This window comes from Pseudorca crassidens, chromosome 3, assembly GCF_039906515.1.
Source record: "Pseudorca crassidens isolate mPseCra1 chromosome 3, mPseCra1.hap1, whole genome shotgun sequence".
Classification (NCBI taxonomy): Eukaryota; Metazoa; Chordata; class Mammalia; order Artiodactyla; family Delphinidae; genus Pseudorca; species Pseudorca crassidens.
The window spans coordinates 127,471,004-127,492,798 of record NC_090298.1 but is presented as its reverse complement, the minus strand read 5'-3'; the positions used below and the strand labels follow the sequence as shown (position 1 = coordinate 127,492,798).

Below are 21,795 nucleotides of genomic sequence, written 5' to 3'. Positions count from 1 at the left end.
AACTTATCCAAACTGTGCGGGAAATCACAAATAACCTAGTCCAGTGTCGCCCAAACTTCTGTTGCTTTGCCTAACACTTTTATGATTTTTTTCCTGATAGAATAACACCTGTACTATTATTTACTAAATTGTTTTTACTGCACTTAGATTTTAAAAAATGTTTTTATTCACCTTAAAAGGATAACATCCATAAAAGAAAAGATCTGAAAATTCCTATTTTTTGTAGTGCACATGAAGATACATAAACATTCTGGTTTTCACAATGACTCTCTAAGGCCCTCTAGATCATCTCTGGGAAACACGGATCTAGTCCATCTTTGTTCTCAATGTTCCTCACCCTGAGGCCTGCAGAGGAGAAGGGGTTTGTGTGAAGTTCCACAGGTAGAACTTCACAGCAGTGACACCACATTCAGGTCTGACACCAGCCTTGGCATCTCCCTAAAATACCACATGCTCTTTTCCTGGATGGGGAGCCTCTCTCCACCCAGCCCACCTCTGTCCCCACCTGTCCCCTCCTTCCCTTTGTCCTCCTGAGCTTGCACCTTCACGGATCAGCCACTAGAGGGCTCTCTGGGACCAAGAAGCAGAGCCGCAGAAGAGAAGGTTTTCAGGGAAATCCTCGCATCTCAAGGCACTGGGGTTCTGATTCCAAACGTCCTGAGTCTGACACAGCGTGACAGTGTCAGAGAAAGGCAGAGACCCAGACCTAGGCCTCCTGACCTGACCCAGGTGAAAACACAGCTCACCATAATCATCCTCACCACCACTACTGGCACTTGCTGTATGACAGGAGCTGTGCAAGCACTTGGCATGTCTTATCTCACTTAATCCTCACCAAAAACGCATAACGTAAGTACCGTCATCTCTGTTTTACAGATGAAGGAACAGGAGGCATCCAGAAATTAAGTGGCTTGTAACTTACAGTAGTGACTCAAAGTGAAGTCACCCAGTTCATCAGTGACAGGGTCAGGATTCAATCCAGGGCTGCCGGACTCCAGAACTATGCCTTACATTTGGGTTCGTGAAACCAATTATAAATACAGGATATCAGAAGACTGAAGAATAGCAGAAACTAGTCCAAGGATCCAACTGAGTTCAGAGGCCAAGAACGTCACTATAATTCTAAGTGGTGTTAACAGCTGGAATGTCTGCTCAACCCCAGGGCTCAACTCCAGACCACCCTTGTAATCCTGCATCCAGTTCTGAGGCTGGGCCTTAAGAGCGACACGGTAACCTTGGGCATTGCTAGAGGAGGGCAGCTAGGAAGGGGGCGGGGCTGGGGGGGCGGCGAGGACTCACAACCACGTCGCACGAGGAAGGGCAGCCGTAATCCACCAGGGGCACCTGTAATCCACCAGGACCAATGGCAAGGGAATTGTGAGACAGCTCTTCGGATGGACAGCCTGCACTGCCGCACCATCACACGGAGTTTCTCAAGGCCTTATGGAGAAGGTAGATACATCTTCCAGGAATCAGAGCAGTGCTCTGGAGGGACACACATCAGGTCTTGTGGGGAGAGCCGCAAAAAGTGAATATCTGGGGGTAGAAGAAGGGCAGACAGAGCCAAACCACTCTCATGTGGACTGAAGATTATAGAGATTCTATAAGATAGAGGGGGTAAAAGATACAGTATGTAAAGTTTTGAGATATGGAGTGACTTGCCCAGGGCCCATGCTGGTCCCATAGAGAACAGCTGCCCCATCCTCCTGGTGCCACACCATGAATGGGTGAAACGCCTGCCTGTGAAGACACCGGGCCCAGGTGCAGAACAACAGCCCACGCTGCAGCATCTGAGGACAGGCTTTGGGAGTTCTCGGTGACTTTGCCAGCTCCACCTTGAGGAGAGGCACAGGCTGTGGCACCGAAAGAAGAGCAGCATCATTCTCAAGGACAGGGCTGGGGAACGACAAGCCTTCTGAATTTTCTCATGATTCCTCAACAGACCTACAAGGTCCAACCAAGGAAAGTGCTTGGTTAGATCAATAGGAAACTCAAAATTAATAGAGTGATGTCAACTCCTCACAGGCCGGGACACCATTCTCTCCTGAAGGAGACGACACTGAATTTAGTAACCAGCCAATTCCAGATACACGATCAGCCCCACAGACTGGCACTCATCCAGATCCCATCAACACCGCAATCAACTCGTGATCTGGGGAAGTGGCCAAGTCGTCACATCTCTCTAGCATCAGTAGCGAGGAGGTTAACCAGAGAAGCAGTGTTACAGCATCACCAAGAAGGAAGCCATAAATTCTGACAGAAGCGGCCAGGGAAGGTTCTAGAGAGCAGCAGCCACTGGAGCGGGGTCTTAAAGTTGAGCTTCAGATGGAGCACAGGGAGAAGGGCCAGCTGGGCTAAGAAAACAGCCCAAAAGGAAGGCCTGAAGGTTTTCAGTATTTCCGCAGTGCTGGGTGGTTCTGATGGGTGGGAGTGGAGGGACTGTGGAGCACAGGGCGGGGAAAGCATCCTGGGGTCGGAATGTGGGAGGAGCTAGGTACCCAGAGCAGGGCCTGGAGATACACTGTGTCCACCCAGGGATGTGAGGGGAGGAGTGACAGAATCAGGTAGCAGGGAAGTGAATCCTTCGAGCAAAAACATGAGGTCTGGAGTCAGACAGACCTGAGTCCACCATTTAGAAAATGTGTGATCTTGGGGACTTCCCTGGAGGTTCAGTGGTTAGGACGCCGCGCTTCCGCTGCAGGGAGCGTGGGTTCAATCCCTGGACAGGGAACTGAGATCCCGCATGCCGTGTGGTGTGGCCAATAATAATAATAATAATAATAATAGAAAATGTGTTATCTTGGGCAAGTCATTTAACCTTTTATGCCTCAGTCTGAAAAGTGGGGATTATTACCAGCACCTTCCCTCACTGGATCTGAGCACCCAAGAAAATAATATAGGTAAAGTGCTTGGCACGGTTGGCATAGTAAATGTTTAGGAGATGTTAGATATTTTATCACTGCTATTAAAGAGGCAGATCTTAAAAAAAAAAAAAAAAAAAAGAGGCAGATCTTTTCAGAGTATCCATGACCACACACCTTTGTTCCCCAGCCAAGACAAAAAGACATCCCCCCAGCTTGGGGTAGTTAGGGGCTAAGTGTATTAAGGCAGTGGTTCTTGATGGAGAGGGTGGTGATTTCCAAACATACCCCTGCCCCAACACACACACACACACACACACACACGGACCTTTGACAATGTCTGGAGACACTTTGGGTTGTCATAACTGGCAGGGTGCAAGTGGCATCTAGTGGGTAGACCAGGGATGTTGCTAATCACCCTACAGTGCACAAGACAGTCCCCACAGCAAAGAACGATCCAGCCCAAAATGAACACAATATCAAGGCTGAGGAACTCTGTCCTAAGGAAACATATGTGGCCTTTAGGTAACACGGTAGCAGCTGGGAACCTGGCTTGAGGCAAAAGTACACGTAGGCCAAGAATTGCAGTTACGGCATATGGTTTGCTCATTTATAAAAAGGCACCAGTCTGGATCCTCCATTTGTCAGAGTAAATGTCAGGGTGAGTAAAAAACAAAAAACAATCCATGTATATATTATAGATAATATATATATAATATAAATATTCCATGACCAAGTGGGATTTATTCTAGGTAAGCTAGGCTGGTTCAATATTCAAAGATGAATCCATTTAATCTACCATATTGACCAGTGAAAACAGAAAAAATTTAAGATTATAGCAATTGATGCAGAAAAAGCATTCAACAAAATTAAGCCATTCTTTCAAGAAAAATCTCTCAGTACAGGAAGAGAGGGGGAACTTCTATAAAAATCTTACAGTTGGCATCATATTGAAAGGTGAAAGACTGAAGGCTTTCCCTGTAAGATCAGGCACAAGGCTAGGATGTTACTGGAACCACTCTTTTTTAACACAGTACTGAAAGTTCTAGCCAGTGCAATAAGACCAAAAAAAAAAAAAAAAAAAAGGTATACAGATCATAAAAGAAGTACAACTACTTCTATTTGTAGACAACATGTGCTATCTACACAGAAAATCCCCAGAATTTTAACCAAACACTCACAGAACTACAAAGTGAGTGCAGAAAGGTCATAAGACAGGTTTAACACTCAAAAATAAATTTCATTTCTATATACTACCAATGAACATGTGGAAACTGAAATAAAAAACACATTACCATTTACAATTGCTCCAAAGAAAATTAAATACTTAGGTATAAATCTAACAAAACATTTACAAGGTCTGATAAATGGCCAAAATAAAAAATAACATCACCGAATGCTGGCAAGAATGCAAAGAAACTGGATCATTCACACATTGCTGACAGAAACGTAAAATGGTACAGCCACTCTGGAAAATGGTTTGCAAAATACTTTTAAAACTAAAGACGGGCTTGCCATACAACCCAGCAATTGTACTGACATAACATCCCAGAGAAATAAAAACTTATCTTCATAAAGAAACTTGTACATGAGTATTCACAGCAGCTTTATTTGTAATAGCCAGACCTGGAAGCTATGCAAATTTCCTTCAATGGGTGAATGGATAAACAAACTGTGGTAGATCCATACCATGGAATACTACTCAGCAATGAAAAGGAATGAACGCTTCATACATGCACCAACATGAATGATCCTCAAGGAAATTACACTGAGTGAAAGAAGCCAAACTCAAAAGGACACAGAGTATAATTACATTTATAGAACATTCATGAAGTAACAATGACAGAGATGAAGAACAAACAGATTAGTGGTTGCCAGGGGTTAGGGGATGTTGGGAAGGTGCAGGGCATGGATGTGTCTGTAATGGGGTAGCATGAAGGAGTCTTGCGGTAATGGTACAGTTAAGCATCTTGATTGCGGTAGAAGAAGCCACACATGATAAAACTGCTGAGCTACACACACAAACACATACACGAACATGCACACACTCCAACGAGTGCATATATAACTGGAGAAACAAGAATGAGTGCTAAGGATTGTGCCAATGTCAATTTCCTGGTTTTGATAATGTGCTGTGGTTATGCGAGCTGTCAACACTGGAAGAGACTGGGTGAAAAGTGCACTGGATCTCCCTATTTGCCTGCACCTTCCTGTGAATCTATAATTACTTCAAAATAAAAAGCTTAATGTTTTTAAAAACCAAATTTTAAAGGAGGAATATTATTTGAATGAATACCTTGCTAAAGAAGATAGACCAGGGGGCCAGAGAACCAAGGAATCAGGGAACTTGGGAACCAAGAAAAGAAGGAAAATGGTCAACTTGATGAAGAGGAAGGTGAAGGAGGAGGAGACAAGGTGATCAAGATGCTGGTTACATCCAGTAACAAAACCAAGAAACAGAAAACAGCCTCATGCTTGCCGCCTGGGAATGAAATACTGATGTATACTACAACATGGACCTTGACAACATTATGCAAAGAGAAAGAAACCAGAGAAGAAGGTCACATATTGCATGGTTCCATTTATATGATATATCCAGAATAGCAAATCCATAGAGACAGAAAGCAGATTAGTAGCCGCTAGGGGTTAGGAGGAGGGGGTGTATTAATCATGGTTTCTGTATTTTATGATGCTTTGACATCTTAGGGCCTTGTGGACCCAGAGGGGGGACTGCTCCTCCCAGAGTCAGCTAACTCCTGGAGAAAGCAAACAGCTTGCCTGAGGACATCCCTTTGAAATGCAAATCAATCAGTCCTGAGTGCAAACCCCAACCCAACTCATGTAATCAGTCTGGAACACAGTCTCTGCCCTCAATCACCCCAGGACCAGTAATGGACAACTAGGGACCACCTCTACAGCCCAGGCTGCTCAAAGTGTTTACCCATCTAACCCTAAGTCTGCTCAGCTTGCTAACCCTGCCCTGCCTTGCCTTTCCCACAAAAACCTCAATAAAGGCTCCTGCCCACATTTCCCCCTCTCTTCTTCTGCCTCCGGATCACCCCTGGCACTTCCCCATGTGGCTCTGCCTCCTGTTTCTGTGGATCTGTGAGTAGAAAAACTTCATCCTTCGTGACAGTCATATCTGTTTCCGTGTGCCTTACCATACCTAATTAAAACAAATCCCAGGTACATTTTAAAACAGGGGGGAATAGGAAGTGTTTCATGTGTATATGGTTGTCACTTGGGGTGATAAAAATATTCTGGAATTAGCTAGTGGTAATGGCTGCACATCATTGTGAATGAGCTAATTGTCTCTAGCGGTAAATTTTATTCTGTATTTCTGTACTTTGCATTTCTACATAGACAATCGTTGTCTATGAATAAAAGTTTTTTTTTTTTTAAAAAAAGGCCAATGGTAAATAAGCCCAGGAAAAGATGCACAGCATCAGTAGTCATTAGGCAAATGCAAATTAAAATCACAATGAGGTACTACTACATATCCATTAAGATGGGTAAAATTTTAAAAACCACAATATGAAGTATTGGTGAGGATATGGAGCAAATGGAACTTTCACAAATTGTTGCTAAGAATCCAAAATGGTACATCCACTTTGGAAAGCAATTTTCCAGTTTCTTACAGAGTTAGTATACACTTAACCGCACAACCTCACAATTCCAGTCCAAGGTATTTACCAAAGAGTAATAAACACGTATGTCCACACAGATATCTGTACGTGAATATGTATAGCAGCTTTATTCATAACACCCCAAACTGGAAGCAACCCAAATGTCCAAAGACTCGGAAATAAATAAACTACGGTTCAGCCACACAACAGAATATTATTCCGCAATAAAAACAAACTCCTGATACATGTCACAACAGAGGTGAATATAAAAAGCATTATGCAAAGTGAAAGAAGTCAGACAGAAAGGACCATACTTAACGTTCTATTTATATGACATTCTAGAAAAGGCAAAACTACAGTCAGTTCAGTTGTTTCCAAGGGCCGAGTGGCATGGGGATGGGATTGCAGAGGGGCACAAGGGACCTTTGGGTGGTAAAGGAAACATTCTGATCTTCATTGAAATGGTGGTCGGCATGCATTTGCCCAAACTCATCAAATTGTGCACTTAAAAAACAGGTGACTTAGGTAAGTTATTCCCCAATTTTTTAAAAAAAGAGGTGGGGGAGACCAAAGGCCAAGGGTCTAGTAAAGGGTACCAGTTGAAGACACAGTTTCTTGGCACATGTCTGCAATGGGCTAGGTCTGAGGAAGCCAGCCTACTTGGCAAAACGCCCTAGCTAGACTTAGGACCCAAATCCAGACCCTGTCACTCAATTTATGTCCGTGCAGGTGCAGTGGGCTTACCTTGACGGCCTTGGTTACCTGGAAGGGGGGATTATGGCATTATGTACAGACAGGAGCAGGAATAAAAACATGAAGAGGTGAACAGTCTAAGAAGGGTTGAATGCTCTGCCCAAAGCCAGTGAGCAAGACAAGATTATAATGAATGCATAACCAAAAAAAAGAAAAAAAACAAGTAAAACTGCTTTCCTCTAAGTCTTGGTTTTCTTCAATTCAGCTAATGTTTCATAAAATGTTTCATAAGCCCTTCATGCCAGGTACTTTATAACATTCTTTCTAACCCTCTCAATAGTCCCTAAGGGTGGCCCTCCCTCCTGAGGCTGCAACAAAGAGGGCAAGGCAGCCACTGCCTTGGGAAGGGCTTGGGTTCTGCAACCACAGGGCTCGCATACATATCCGGACTCTGCCCCTTGCTGGCTGGTGTCCCGGAACAGTCACTGAATGCCTTTGACCCCCCCATCCACCCACCACCAGTTCCAGTAATAACACTGATCGTAGAAAACAGTCATCATACTTTCCCCACCTTCCTCTGTCAGTAAAGTTTTACACCTCAACAATGTTCCTTGAGGGCTCTGCTTTTAGACAAGTCTAATCTAGTCAGCCAATGAAGATCAGTATTCAAATCATCTCAGGGGCAGCTTGGATGGCCTTGTTTTTCCTCTTAAATGTGACAAAAAGGGAGTCATCTCTTGCATGTCCTGAAATCTATCTTGTCACTTCCAGAAAGGTAGGTGTTACCTCTGGTATCAGTCAGGTTCTTCAGAGACACAGAAAGAGTTAAGATGCAGATATTCATACTTACATATATACAGGAGGTGGTGGGGGAGACAAAGAGGGGGAAACAGAGAGAAAGAGAGAGAGACACAGACAGGCAGACAGACATTTCAAGGACTTCAGTGATTGTGCAGGGTGGCAAGTTCAGAATTTACAGGGCCAGCTAGCAGCTGGAAACTCTCGGGCAGGAGTCAATGCTGCAGTCTTGCAGAATTTCTTTCTCAGTGAAACCTCAGTTTTGCTCTTAAGGTCCTTTTAGCTGACTGGACAAAGCCCACCCACATTTTGAAGATAATCTTTTTATTTAAACGTAACTGACTGTGGACATTAACCACATCTACAAAACATCTTCAAGGCAACACCTACGTTAGTGTTTGACTGAATAATTGGGTTATTCAATACAATCGCCCAACCACCATGACACTTAAAACTGACCATCACAACTGTCCTGGGTGGTCATCTGACACACACAGAGGGGGCTGAGAATTCCTACTCAAGTTTTTGAGAGAAGCAGGAGCACACTTAGGAAGGGCAGGATTGTCTAACAGAAAAATAACTACCGCCCTTTCTTGGGGACTCTCCATCCACAGATGGTTCTGCTGTTCCCACTACACCCCTGGATGAGCTCTGTGACATAGACCAGAAACATTTTGGCATAACATCTAGTAAAGGGATCTGAGTGACCAAAAAAAAAAAAAAAAAAAAAGTGAAAACAAGGACACAGACTGCAACCTCTCAAACATCAAAAATAAAATTCATTTATTAAGGAAAAGTTTAACACATGAATCGTGTGCAGAACCCAAAATAAGATCTTCCATGAGCTCCAGCATGATCCACGTCTCTATACATACCATGCGGGAAACACACATCCAACGCAGGCACATAACATACACAGGACTGTCTTGTTATCAAGACCTGCTGGAGGGTAGTTTTTCATATTCCTCTTATTCACACATCCACTGACATGTTCTACAACAGAGCCACATGATTTTATTGTTCAGTAAAACAAAATCACTTCTACAGCACCACCTTGATTGAAACAAAAGAACACGGCTGACAACAGGCACCCTCACTCCCCACTGCAACTCTGGCAACCTTAGATCAGCACCGTTTATGTCTCCTGGCCAGGAAAGGACCCAGTGGTACAAGGACAGGGAAGAAATGCCACAGGCAGATGCTGTGAGAGCAAACAGCCTTGCAACCAGCAGGACTGTCTAAAAAGTATTGACCGTGATTTCAAAGACAAAGCACTCTCCTTTCCCCTTGGAGACGTGTAATGTACTTTGAAAAAATTAATTCTAAGGCGGACGTCGAGCCGACTCCTGTACACCAAGTCATGCCACTTACATTTTTTATTTCCACCGTGACAAAGCAGCTTTGTGTTCTGAGCGGGGCCGATGCCGGGTCTCGCCTTAACGTCCCATCGGCCATGAACTAAACTGATACAGACCCCCTTGCGGTGAATAGTGAAGAGAGGGAGCTGTAAACAGACATAAATTGAGACTCTGCACTTCCAAAAAGCATGAGGTGAACATGTAGTTAAACACAGATGATGTTCTACAATTTAGGAAGGGAGACATTTTAGAAAAAAAGAGAGGCGAACAGGGAGGGGGAAAGGATTTTCCTAACGTACCTGTTTGCCTGGGGGTAGAGAGTGAACGGTGAGCCTCAGCCCGTGAAGTTGGCTGGAGAGGTCAGTGACAGAGAAGGAGGGTGTAAGCGGCAGGTTCTAGGCTAAGACATGCCACACAGTCACATACCTCTGTGCAGATGAAGGGCTCCTAGCAGCTGGACAACAGCACAACATAAATATAAATAATGCCACTTGTGAATGGTACAACTTCTAGGAAAAAGGGAATAGTAGATGCCAGGTCATGCTGTTCCCAGCAAGAACCTACATTTAAGGAGAGGTATACTGCCTACAGGGAGTTGGAAACCTGCTGCCAATAGCGGCATTTGCAGGACAGAACAAGGGGCTCTGAGAAGCTACCTCTGGGCCGATGGAATCTGGGGTTGCCCTGGGGAGACTGGAGGAGGACACAGAGCCCAACAGCAGTGGGCCAGAAAGCCCCACGGTTTGGTTTGGTCTGACAGGTGTGGCCTCACACTCCTGAAAGCCTTCGCTCTGCTGCTCCCCGATCAGTCTCTTACTGATGCTGGGGCTTTCTCACCAGAGACTAAAGCAGGGCCCAGGAAGAGGCTGGGCAGCTGGTTCCTAAGAGCACTGGGAGGAAAGCAGGGAGGGCCCCCTGACTGAGCAGCCCCGTGGGCAGCAGAGGAGTAAGCTTCCCTGAGCTGGCCCCGCGGGCTGCTTCCAGAAGAGGAAGGGCTTCCTCCACTACGACCTCTGGCCGACCCTTTACTCGATACCTCATTGCTGTGCAACTGCACTAGCCGGAAGGTCCCCATGGGGTCCGCCTTGCCTAGGTCTCCTGAAGCAGCCATGCCATTGGGCTGTCAAAGCAGCAAAAGCACGGGAAAGCAATTGAACAGGACGAAGGCCAGGCCAAACTAGCTTCCCGAAGCCCCAAGGCTAGAGCTGTCTCTCCTATGCACCACCTTCCCTGGGCAGGGGCTCTGAAGCAAGAGACCTGGGGCCAGAGGACCTCAGTATTGTGCCACCCAGTCCTCAGGTCCCAGCATCACAGTCCGGGTCTCAAGATCCACCTGGAGAGGACTGCCTCTAGCAGTGCCCAGAGCCTCCGCCGTGGAAGCTGTGGGTGGGCTACACATCTGACCCCCTTCTACTGGCCTGCACCTTCTTGCTGAAAACAACTCTCAGGACCACTCTGGAAAGACTGCTGGACGGGGCTTGCAAAGAGGAGCTGACAGTTCTTGAAGTTACATTTTGGTACTAGAAGTTACTGAGAAAGCCCGAGGGCAGGGAAAGCCTTCAGAGGGCAGGGCTGCTGCCACCTCCAGCTAGAACCCTGGTCATGTAAGCACCTGTGAGTGACCACCGAAGAGCAGAAAGGATGGAGGAAAGTGTCACTTTCCTAAGGGAGACAAATCACCACTGACTGCATCTTCCTAAGTGAATAAATTATTAGGTGGGCCAGGAGTCACTGCAATGAGAGAATCTGGCTTTGGAACAGAAGAGAAAGAAAAAGCTGGGGCTGTGAGGGCGAGTCACAGCCCCTAGGAGCTTTGGTGAAATACAAAAACAAAACCCCTGATAAAGTGGTGCTGTTCTCCCCACTTTCAGGCAAGAGCCTGGTAGCAGGGGTAGAGGACAGCAGAACCCTGTTATATATGCAGGGGAGCGTGCGCGCGCGCGCGCGCGCACACACACACACACACACACACACACACACACACACAGCTCAAGAGATGGAGAGTCAATGAACACCCTTCTGCAATACTTCTCACACCAAGAGGGAAGACGGGGCAGCCGAAAGCAAGGCAAGGGACCTTCCCCTGCCTTCTCGGCAGTTTGTTCCCAAACCTGAAGGCCGACCTTGAGGTGAGTCAGCCCTGAGGCTGTTTCTTTTCTGATACCGAGGGAGGCATGCATGGGGGGGGGGGGGAGGGAGGGGGGCGCGGGGGCAGGCGGGCAGAGACAAGGGCATGATTAGTGTTTAGAACACAGGAGACAGAAGCCCCAACCATTGGAAGTCCAGGTCCTGGAGGCAGCTTGGGGCGGGGCACTGTTTCTGCCCATCCTCCTCATCCTCTGGGGATTGTAAACAACTGAGCACCACTCGTAGTGTCGGACCAGCTGCTGCAAACTCTACGAACTGAATCTCACACGCTCTGGGCACACTGGCCTCGTCTTCTTGTCCATGGCAAGAGTCTGGGTGTCTTCCTGGACGTTGCCGTGACGCTTGTCTGTCAGGGGCTGAGGCTGGCAAACAGGCCTGAATGCACAACGCAGCCATTTTATAAGCCTCCTATGGAGAGAAACACACCCCACGTGGCCGTCCTTCCCCTCGGCCTTGTGCACCGGCAAACATCTCCTGAGTCCTTCATGTCTTCTCAGTAGGAAATCTGGCTGGTCAACGGGAGGCAAGGTCCATGGTGCCCCACAAAGGTCCGCACTCTGATGATCCTGATGAAAATCTCTGGAGTCCCTGGCCAAGGGTGCGGAGGGTCTAAGCAGACATCTCCTGCGTTAAGCTTCTTCTCAGCGGGAGAAGCCGAGCAAGGGTTTACTGAAGAAGGAACAATTCACAACAGTCCCAGATCCAGAGACGGAGTCTAAAAACAAAGGCTGATTTTAAATAAAATATAAATATTTTCAACTTTGGCAGCACTTGATACCTTCCAGGAGTTCCAGCAACTAAGATCATAACAGTATCGTGACCCACACGAGGAAACCGGAGAAGAGGAGGTGTCGCCGAGGATGACAGCACGCCAGAGACAGGCAAGGCTAAAAACTCCAGCTTCGGGCAGCTGGTTTTAAACTACTAGGTAGGCTCCACTACGAGGTGGAGACTTGAACAGGTAGGAAAATATTGAGGTAAAATATTTGGGAGAGAGATAAGAGATGGGCCTGGCAAGGGCATAAAGAAGGGCATTTCCACTGACATCATCTAGGCCTGGCCCGGGCGAGGAGAACACATGAGGTGAGAGACATTAAAATTTTTAAATAAAGTGAGCTGTGCAACAGGAATAATTTGGATGAGGTGGGTCAGAAGGAGAAGGGCAGGCAGTAAGGGGGGAAGGCGTGATCTGGGAAAAGAGTTGAAAAGTTCCGGGTTAAAATAAGTACAAATGAACAGAGATGGCACTGCCCCTGGAGGTACCTCCCACATATCTGCTGCCGACTCTCTACCTGCCCTCAACCCTATCTGGCTCAGGGAACCCAGGTGCCAGGTAAGGGTACATGGATGGCAACCTTGCCTCTCCCCAGAGCCTGGACCCTACCTGAGGCTCTGGGGCCAGGTGCTGGGGAACATACAGGGCGGAGTGGGCCGGTGCAGGGAACGCACCCAGCCCGCTATACAAAGGCACTGGTGGAGTTGACGAAGATGGGAGCGCTGCTGGGCTGGATCAGCTCGTAGAGGGTCACACACGTCCCCACCACAAAGCCCACGAAGCCCAGGAGGCTGATCAGGGCGTCCTTGACGATGGTGATGGGGCTCATGCCCTCTGAGTAGTAGGTGGCGATCTCCAGGAGGGGCGGGATGATGAGGGCCAGGGCACTGCTGCTCACGGAGCCCACCAGGGAGATGACCAGGTCCAGGCGGGGGACGAGGATGGCCAAGACGCCTGTGGGAGAGAGGACACGCCTGTTGATGACTGCCCAGAGCTGAGAGAGACCGCCTCACTGTTCAGCAAATTTAGCAAATGTTCTTCTCATAGTATGGAGAGCTCCAAGGAAGCTGAGACATCATCCAGTCCAATCACTCATTCCACAGATGAGAAAACTGATGCCCGGAGATGTGGCATGACCCGGGTCTCACAGCAAGGATGGCAGAACTGGGACTGGAAACCAGATTTCCCAGCTTCACCTGCCACAGTCCTTGATTTCCACCTTTCTGAGGAAAAGGAACCAAATTACATTCCAGGGTAACCCGGTCCTACCAAAGGAGAGCGAGTGGAGAGCAGGAGAGGAGGTGAACCTTTTCTGAGCGACTGCTCATCTTCTTACCACTGAGGGTACCTCCAACACAAACCACTCTACTTGAATGACAAGAAACGAAACGGGGAGAAAACCCTCCTTCTTCTGGAACGATCCCATATCAGCCCCACTGCACAGAGCGTTTTCACACAGGGAAAGGAGAAGCAGGTCTGTGTGTAGGCCAACCTCAGAAGCAAGGCCCCCCATGATGACTGCGTCCCTGTGCCAGGACAAACCAGTGGCTCCCACACCTGAAACTCAGCCCAGGTGTACACGAGCAAGGTGCAACTGATGATAAAGGTGAATGGGGAGGACTTCCCTGGTGGTCCAGTGGGTAAGACTCCACTCCCAATGCAGGGGGCCCGGGTTTGATCCCTGGTCAGGGAACTAGTTCCCACATACCGCAACTAAGAGCCCACATGCCGCAACTTAGGAGTCTACATGCTGCAGCTAAGAGGTCTGCATGCTGCAACCAAAGATCACGCGTGCTGCAACTAAGACCCAGTGCAGCCAAAAATAAATAAATAAATAAATATTTTTTAAAAAGAGGGGCCTCCCTGGTGGCGCAGTGGTTGAGAGTCTGCCTGCTAATGCAGGGGACACGGGTTCGAGTGCTGGTCTGGGAGGATCCCACATGCCACCGAGCAACTGGGCCCGTGAGCCACAACTACTGAGCCTGCGCATCTGGAGCCTGTGCTCCGCAATGAGAGGCCGCGACAGTGAGAGGCCCGCGCACCGCAATGAAGAGTGGCCCCCGCTTGCCACAACTGGAGAAAGCCCTCACACAGAAACAAAGATCCAACACAGCCAAAAATAATAAATAAATAAATAAATTTAAGAAAAAAAAAAAAGAAACTGAATTGCCATTCGGATTTATTGCCTGAAACAAAAAAGCTCCTGATGTGTTTGGCTTAAAAAAAAAAAAAAAAAAAAAAAAAGATGAGTGGGGGCTGCATGAGGAAACGCCATCGGCTTGCAGAGCACACCAGCGCCTGTACCACCAGCCAGCTTGGGGGTGAAGGCCAATGTTTCACAGGTTTATTGAGGATTATGGCCTCTGGAATTAGGCACTTGTGTGTGAACCCTGGCTCTGCCTTGAGTGACACATGGCTCCTTTCTATTTCCCAGCGTTCTTGTTGGCAAAACAGGGATACAAAAAGCTCTTACGTCACAGAGATGTTGCGATGATCAGAGGAGATTACACGGGTACTTAACTAGAGTCCTGGTGTACACCAGGCACATAATACAGTCAATATTACTCATCACTAGTATACATCTTGTTGCTTATGGAAAGTGCATTGTTAACTCGTTAGTCATCGAATGTATTCTGATGGATTGTCTTCCCCGCTGCGGGGCTCCAGCCGGAGGTCCTGCGCGTTGAGACAGTGATCCAGGGCACGTCTGTTACCTCACTGATCCCTATGAGAGACTCACACTAGACACGGGGGTTTCAGTTCTCACTTCATTTCATAAAGCAGAAATGTAGTTAAATTGCTCTGAGGAAGGCATCACAGTGGTGAGAGACCAGAACGTCTTGTATTGGCCGGAGTCCCATATAGCCTTTCTACACTCCAGATGGATTGCCTGAATCGATCGCTGCTTCTTTGGCTGAGCACCAGACGAAAGCAGTGGGCTGCATTTAGAGGCCAGGCTTTGTGAGAAACACCTACTTTTAAACTGGAATACCACTCCATGCGGCAAAGGAAGAGGCATGCTGGGAGCCGGGATGTAGCAGGGGAGGAGCAGGGTCACGTCACCTGTCTTACACTCACTCTGCAGCTGTGCTGTCCGATAACGCCGCAGTCACTAGCTATCTAAATCTAAATGAATTCAGTTCTCCAATCACACTGGCCACATTGCAAGGACTCAACTGCCACCTGTGCCTAGTGGCTACTGTCCTGGACAGCACACCTAGAACACTCCCATCACACAGACCGTCTAGTGTCTAGTAGATAGCACTGGGAAGCATCCACTGAGCTGAATTTCCCTCCGCTCCACGGGTACGGAACTCCACATTATTATGGTCCCTGTGGAAGGAAAGGTCCAAAGAATTCAAATGATAGAAAGTGACAGAGCTGGGACTAGAGTCCAGGACCTTAAGCCCCTGCTGCAGTCACATCATAGACCTGATGATCAAGAAAATACAGAATGGGACTTCACTGGTGGTGCAGTGGTTAAGAATCTGCTTGCCAATGCAGGGGACACGGGTTTGAGTCCTGATCCAGGAAGATCCCACATGCCGCAGAGCAACTAAGCCCATGTGCCATGACTACTGAGCCTGCGCTCTAGAGCCCGCGAGCCACAACTACTGAGCCCAAGCACCACAACTACTGAAGCCCACGCGCTCTAGGGCCCACATGTTGCAACCACTGAGCCTGCGTGCTGCAACTACTGAAGCCCATGCACCTAGAGCCTGTGCTCCGCAACAAGAGAAGCCACCGCAGTGAGAAGCCCCGCGCACCGCAATGAAGTAGGCCCCGCTCACTGCAACTAGAGAAAGCCCATGCACAGCAACGAAAACTCAATGCAGCCAAAAAAGAAAATACAGAATGATACATGCAGCAGGAGGGAGAACAGGGGATCTGGCTGATCGGCGGAAAGATCCTGTCTGTGAAGAACTGGGGGAGTCTGATATCGGGTTAGCTTTCCCAGGGATGCACCACAATCATGTGGTAGGGAATCTGGTACAGGTCAGCCCTGACCTCTCTCTGCTTTGTAGAGGACACCAGACAAGGATTTTGAAGCCTGGATAACAAAAGGGGGTACAAGGAAAATGAGTCTCAGATCTGCCTCTGCTGCCCAGGGTTTTATAGCCCTGGGGCAATCCCTTCCTCTTTCTTTCTTCTATATTCAACCACCATGGCAATTATCCATGAATACCCTCACTGTTCTGAAGCCTTCAGAAAGTCTAAACAAAGGATAAGCTTTTAACTTGCTCTGCAAGTTAAAAATAGTCTGTTTCAGCCTTTAGTTACTTCTAAATAGAGTTGGTGATGTCCCTCAAACCTTCAGGGTTGAATATGGAGGAAAGGTGGAAGTGAAGTGTCTGTAGGCTGATGACAAAACAGCATTCTCATCATGGATAACCTGACGCTCAACAAATGTTGATCTGCTGTGTGACCTGGAATAAGACACTTGCCCTCTCTGGGGTCTGGGTCTCTCTCTGCCTAATGTTTAATCACACAGTGGTGGCTCCAGATGTTCCAGTTTGGGTGAGCAGTGGGGTGGAAACAGCTGAGGCAGCCATCAGACCTAAGCCTGGGTGTGGTTAAGGGTCTGGACTCAGAACCTAGGCTCCAATCCACCACTAACCAGCCAGTTTCTTAACCTGTTTAAGACTCATCTCCCGTACTGCTAAAAAGGGATGGTCAAATGAGATCATTCACGTAAAGAACCTAGAGTACTACACACATAACAAGTGCTTCATACATGTCAGCTAATAGCATCACCCGTCCCTGCTCAGTAGTAGGCTGTGTGTGACCTGGGGGGGAAATCAGTTCCTATTCTGAGCCTCAGGTCACGTACCCATGAAGTATGGTGATTGTATTAACACTGGATGATCACTCAAGTCACACTCGACTCTGAAATTTTAAGGAACTGTGCAATGTAGATTTAGTCACGTAGGAATGTGTTCTGGGATATGTCCCTCAACTCACTGTCAACTGGGAAGCAATGTGTGCTGCTCCAGAGTGGCACAGCGGAGAGACGGGATTCCGCTCTAAGAACACATGGTTGGGCCAAAAACGTAGCTTCTAGCCTGCCTGCTTTTGTACCGTTAAAGGGAGTGTGAGTTATTCCTCCTGGTCCCCAGGATGCTCCAGCCCACTCAAGAGAAGGGAGGATTTTAGCAGAGGCAATGAGCCCCTGGAGGAGATAAGTCAGAGGACCTGCCCAGCCCTCCCAGCTCTGACAGACTGTCCTCTCCCTTCCCTTTCTCCCCTTCCCTCTCTCGTATTAGCCCGGAGGACAGATGGGTACTTCATGATACGAGTTAAGTGAAGTCACTCGTGCTCCACTCTGATAAGAATTAAGTGAAAACAGAAACAGAAGCTTGTGAGATCAGAATCTTTTCTCAGATTGGACGGAGATGTTCCATTTCATCATGACTTTAAAAAGCAATCTAAATACTTGTTCTTGTTTTTACTACAACAGATATACAAGATAAGTATGTTTAGCAAAAATATCCTTAATAGAAATATTTTTAAAAGGGCAAAAACTTTTCTTTTAAAGCCAGGGCCACAGGGTTGCAAATGGAGCACTGTCTTCCTGTCCTAGCTGGACTGGATATTTAGCTGAACCAAAATACAGGCTGACATTGGAGAAAGATAATGGGGGAAGAAGGTGGGAAGAGTGAGCCTCCCGCTAATACACTGGGGGAAGAGGAAGAGAAAGGGGCCCAAACTGAGGGCTCACTAGCCAAGGCATCTGTTTACCTACAAGGCAAAATGGGACAAACTAGTTTTCACTAATTCTATAGGTGGGAATCAGTACTTGGGAAAGATACAGGAGCGACTAAAACCTCTTCCAGCACTGAATGTCTTTACTCCATGAGTTAAAATAAAGCCCTCTAGAAAGAGAAACCCAAGAAGGCTGAGATCTCAGAAAGCAGCCAACTGGGGACACCCTATCCCTACTTCCCCACGAAAAGAGCACCGCATGCAAAGAGGAAGCCCACAAACTCCCAACTGGCAGTTGCCAGACCTCTGCATTAGCCCAGCTGTGGCATGAACAGAAAGGGGGCCCTGAGGATAACCAGACCACATGATTAGTGAAGAGGGCTCCAATGGTATTACAAAACATCTTCCCTTTGGGTTAAGAAACACTGAGAATGTGACTTTAACTGCTGAAGCAGCAGGAGGCCAATGGCCATGTTCAGAGAAGGAGCTGATTGGGATTCTGGAGCCTGTGGTTGTAGACCAGCAGCAGAAAGAGCTGACTTACGCACAAGAGGAGAGCAAGCACTTGAGAGACAAACAGGCACTGACAGAAATTCCTTGGACACTTACAGCTCCCGTGTCCAGAAGTGCTTACTGTTATTTATTATGATCAACCCTGGTGAGGCCCACCTATGGGACTCTTAAATTGCTAGAAATCTGCCTTTAAATTAATAGCAGCCTTGGACAGGATATACAATTTCATTTAGTGGGAGTATAAATTTTAAAAATAATACAAAAAGCACGGGAAACAACTTACACGTCCAACATTAAAGGAATAGTTTAGTAAATACAATTCATCAATAAAATGGAATACCATGCGGTCATAAAAATATTTATGAAGGACATGTCTATTCATGATGTAATTTTAAACAAAATGCAAAAGGCCAAGTTATATGTATACTAGAATTGCAACTTTTTGTAAAAAGCGCCCATGACAGACTTCCCTAGTGGAGCAGTGGTTAAGAATCTGCCTGCCAATGCAGGGGACACGGGTTCAAGCCCTGGTCCGGGAAGATCCCACATGCCACAGAGCAACTAAGCCCGTGCACCACAACTACTGAGCCTGTGCTCTAGAGCCTGCGAGCCACAACTACTGAGCCCACCTGCTGCAACTACTGAAGCCCGTGTGCCCAGAGCCGGTGCTCCACAACAAGAGAAGCCACTGCAATGAGAAGCACATGCACCGCAATGAAGAGTAGCCCCCGCTCACCGCAACTGGAGAAAGGTCACGCGCAGTAACGAAGACCCAATGCAGCCAAAAATAAATAAAATTTTAAAAAAGAAAAAAAAAGCGCCCATGCGGATTAACACAGAAGATAAAATGCAAGAAAAATTATTTTAAGTCACTGGGATATTGGGAATTTCATTTTTACTTACTCCAGATCTAGACAGTCTTCAGGTGTTTTTACATTAACTTTCTTTTTTCGAGCAATACTTTGGTAGAAATTTAAAATCAGGCTCAAAGGAGTTGTGCAGCATCACAGAATTTTAGACATGAGGCGATCGGATACCCTTCATATCTTACAGATGAAGAAGCTGAAGCCTTACAACCATCCCCGCAGTGGGGACAGGGGGCACAGTGTACAGGTATTAATGCTGCTGCCCTTTTTCTTTATAGCTGCAAGACTGAGACGTGTGAACGGCCAAAAGGCATTGAAAAACCACTTTGTTTAGACCTGGAAGCTTCATGCTCTAAAGGGTCTGGCTGCTTGGCATGTTTTACATTCTATTCTAAACAGGCTTCTTAATTGAGGTGGTTTTGTTGTTATTCTATCTTCAATAACAGGTTTGTGACATTCTCATACCTAACTGAAGTAAAATGTTTCAAGTGGCAAATGCCACAGAGAATCAGTTCGAACCACTGAAGGACAGGTTAGGGCCTCAAGGAATCCAAAGAAACTACTTTTCGTACAGCCCCGGCTACCCTCAGGTGGAGCCAGCCTCTTCCAGCCCCTTCTACACAAGTTCTGGACATAAGGTGGCCTGCTAAGCCTGCATGTCCAAACATACAGACTGGAAGTAACTACTGTCCCACATGAAATCATAAGAAAATGAGCACCAGTCTCTGACGTGTGTTATTTTCTTTTCCTCTCCTCTCCAACAGTGTGAAATTAAGCATCAAAAAGTAGACACAGGGCTTCCCTGGTGGCACAGTGGTTAAGAATCCGCCTGCCAACGCAAGGAACATGGGTTCAATCCCTGGTCCGGGAAGATTCCATATGCCTCAGAGTAAGTAAGCCCGTGCACCACAACTACTGAGCCTGCACTCTAGAGCCCGTGAGCCACAGCTACTGAGCCTGCACTCTAGAGCCCGTGAGCCACAACTACTGAGCCCGTGTGCCACAACTACTGAAGCCTGGGCACCCAGAGCCTAAGCTCTGCAACAAGAGAAGTCACTTCAATAAGAAGCCCGTGCACTGCAACGAAGAGTAGCCCCCACTCGCTGCAACTAGAGAAAGCCCGCGTGCAGTGATGAAGACCCAACACAGCCAAAATAAAATAAATAAATAAATTTATTTATTTTTTCAAAAAAAGTAGGCACAACCATCTTTGGTGGATGGGGAAGAGTGGTGAGACGGTTGAATTCCAAGTGGAAAAAAAAATGAGGCTGACCAAATGCTCCTGCTTTCCTTGGGGATGAGGGTGAGGAAGAGGAGAGAAAGTTGAGAAAATGACAAGAAAATACCCAAAATGGCAATAAAATGAGCTGCCATTAAAATTTATAGGTATAATTGAAAACAATCAGTTATATCAAAGATCTAAAATCATATACCAATTAACCTTCTGCAAAAGGATCTGAAGGTACAGAGGAACAAAAACAAATGAACTCAGATAAATGCAATTAAATTGGTGCTACAGTAAAATGCCTCTCCTGAATCCCACAATTACTTCACAGTCTCCAGGGAAAGCAAGAGAAGCCTAGGGCTGGGAGATGAAGGGGTTGCACCCTTTAAAAGGATGACAATGTAAGGCTAAGTCACAAGCGACCACAGAAGAAGGGAAAAACAACCCAATGCGCTTGAAGATCAAAAGCGGCTCATGTCATTTGAGAGTCACGCTGTAGAAGGGAGGTGAGACCCACAGACAGTGCCAGGAAAAGCAAAGCGAAAACCAAGAGGCATCTAAGGATAGTATGAGGTCTGTGAATCAGAGACTGCTGGTTCCTGCGGGGCGCAGCAGAGAGGAACCTGGCAGGAAGCGCGACATATGGTAGCGGAGGCTAAGCCAGGCTTGAGAAGAAAATGGGGCGGTGAGAGGAGTCAGGGCCAGCTCAGTGCCCCAGCTCTTCCGGCAGAGACAGCACATTGTACCCAGACAGACCTACCTTCTCTCGAGGAACCACTCTGAAACAAAGCCCGTTATTTGAGCTATCCCTATCCTTTCTTCCAATGCCCCTTGCATTCAAGAATCAGGGCCCTGAGAGTTGACATTATGAATGCTTTTCACGTGCAAGCTGTCTCCTCAACACTCAGAGCTAATCCATCCACAGAGGAAATATACATATTTGATCAAAGCCTCCAGAGTTGCCAGCAGGAGACAGGAGTAAAATCTAGAAGAGTCTAAGCATCCTATCTTATCACACATTAAGGCAATTTACTGGAAAAGCAAGCTATATCACATTCCTTCCTTTCAGTCGCTTTGGGGCAGCAGTGGCCTGCAGCCAGTGGGTTGTTTCTCTAGGCTGGTCTAGGAGAGAGCCGGAAGGGCTGTCAAATAAAAGCTACAAGAAGTCAGATTCTTGGTTGCCATCAGCTCTCTGGGGCTGGGGAATCCAAGGTACCCACGGTCCTACC

The 21,795-nt window shown here is 47.1% G+C and overlaps 1 protein-coding gene across 5 annotated transcripts in view; it reads right to left on the bottom strand.

The window, feature by feature from the left end:
* SLC36A1 (solute carrier family 36 member 1) overlaps positions 1-21,795 on the bottom strand; it is a 166,850-nt gene that overhangs the window by 101,734 nt on the left and 43,321 nt on the right. For 3 of the 5 annotated variants that reach the window (XM_067732329.1, XM_067732330.1, XM_067732328.1), the window contains one exon: positions 8,738-13,213. The exons of the other annotated variants lie outside the window; for them this stretch is intronic. In XM_067732329.1, the coding sequence (XP_067588430.1) occupies positions 12,942-13,213 (272 nt within the window). In that variant the 3' untranslated portion in view covers positions 8,738-12,941. Of the gene's footprint in view, positions 1-8,737; positions 13,214-21,795 lie in introns of those variants that run through there. 5 annotated transcript variants of the gene reach the window in all.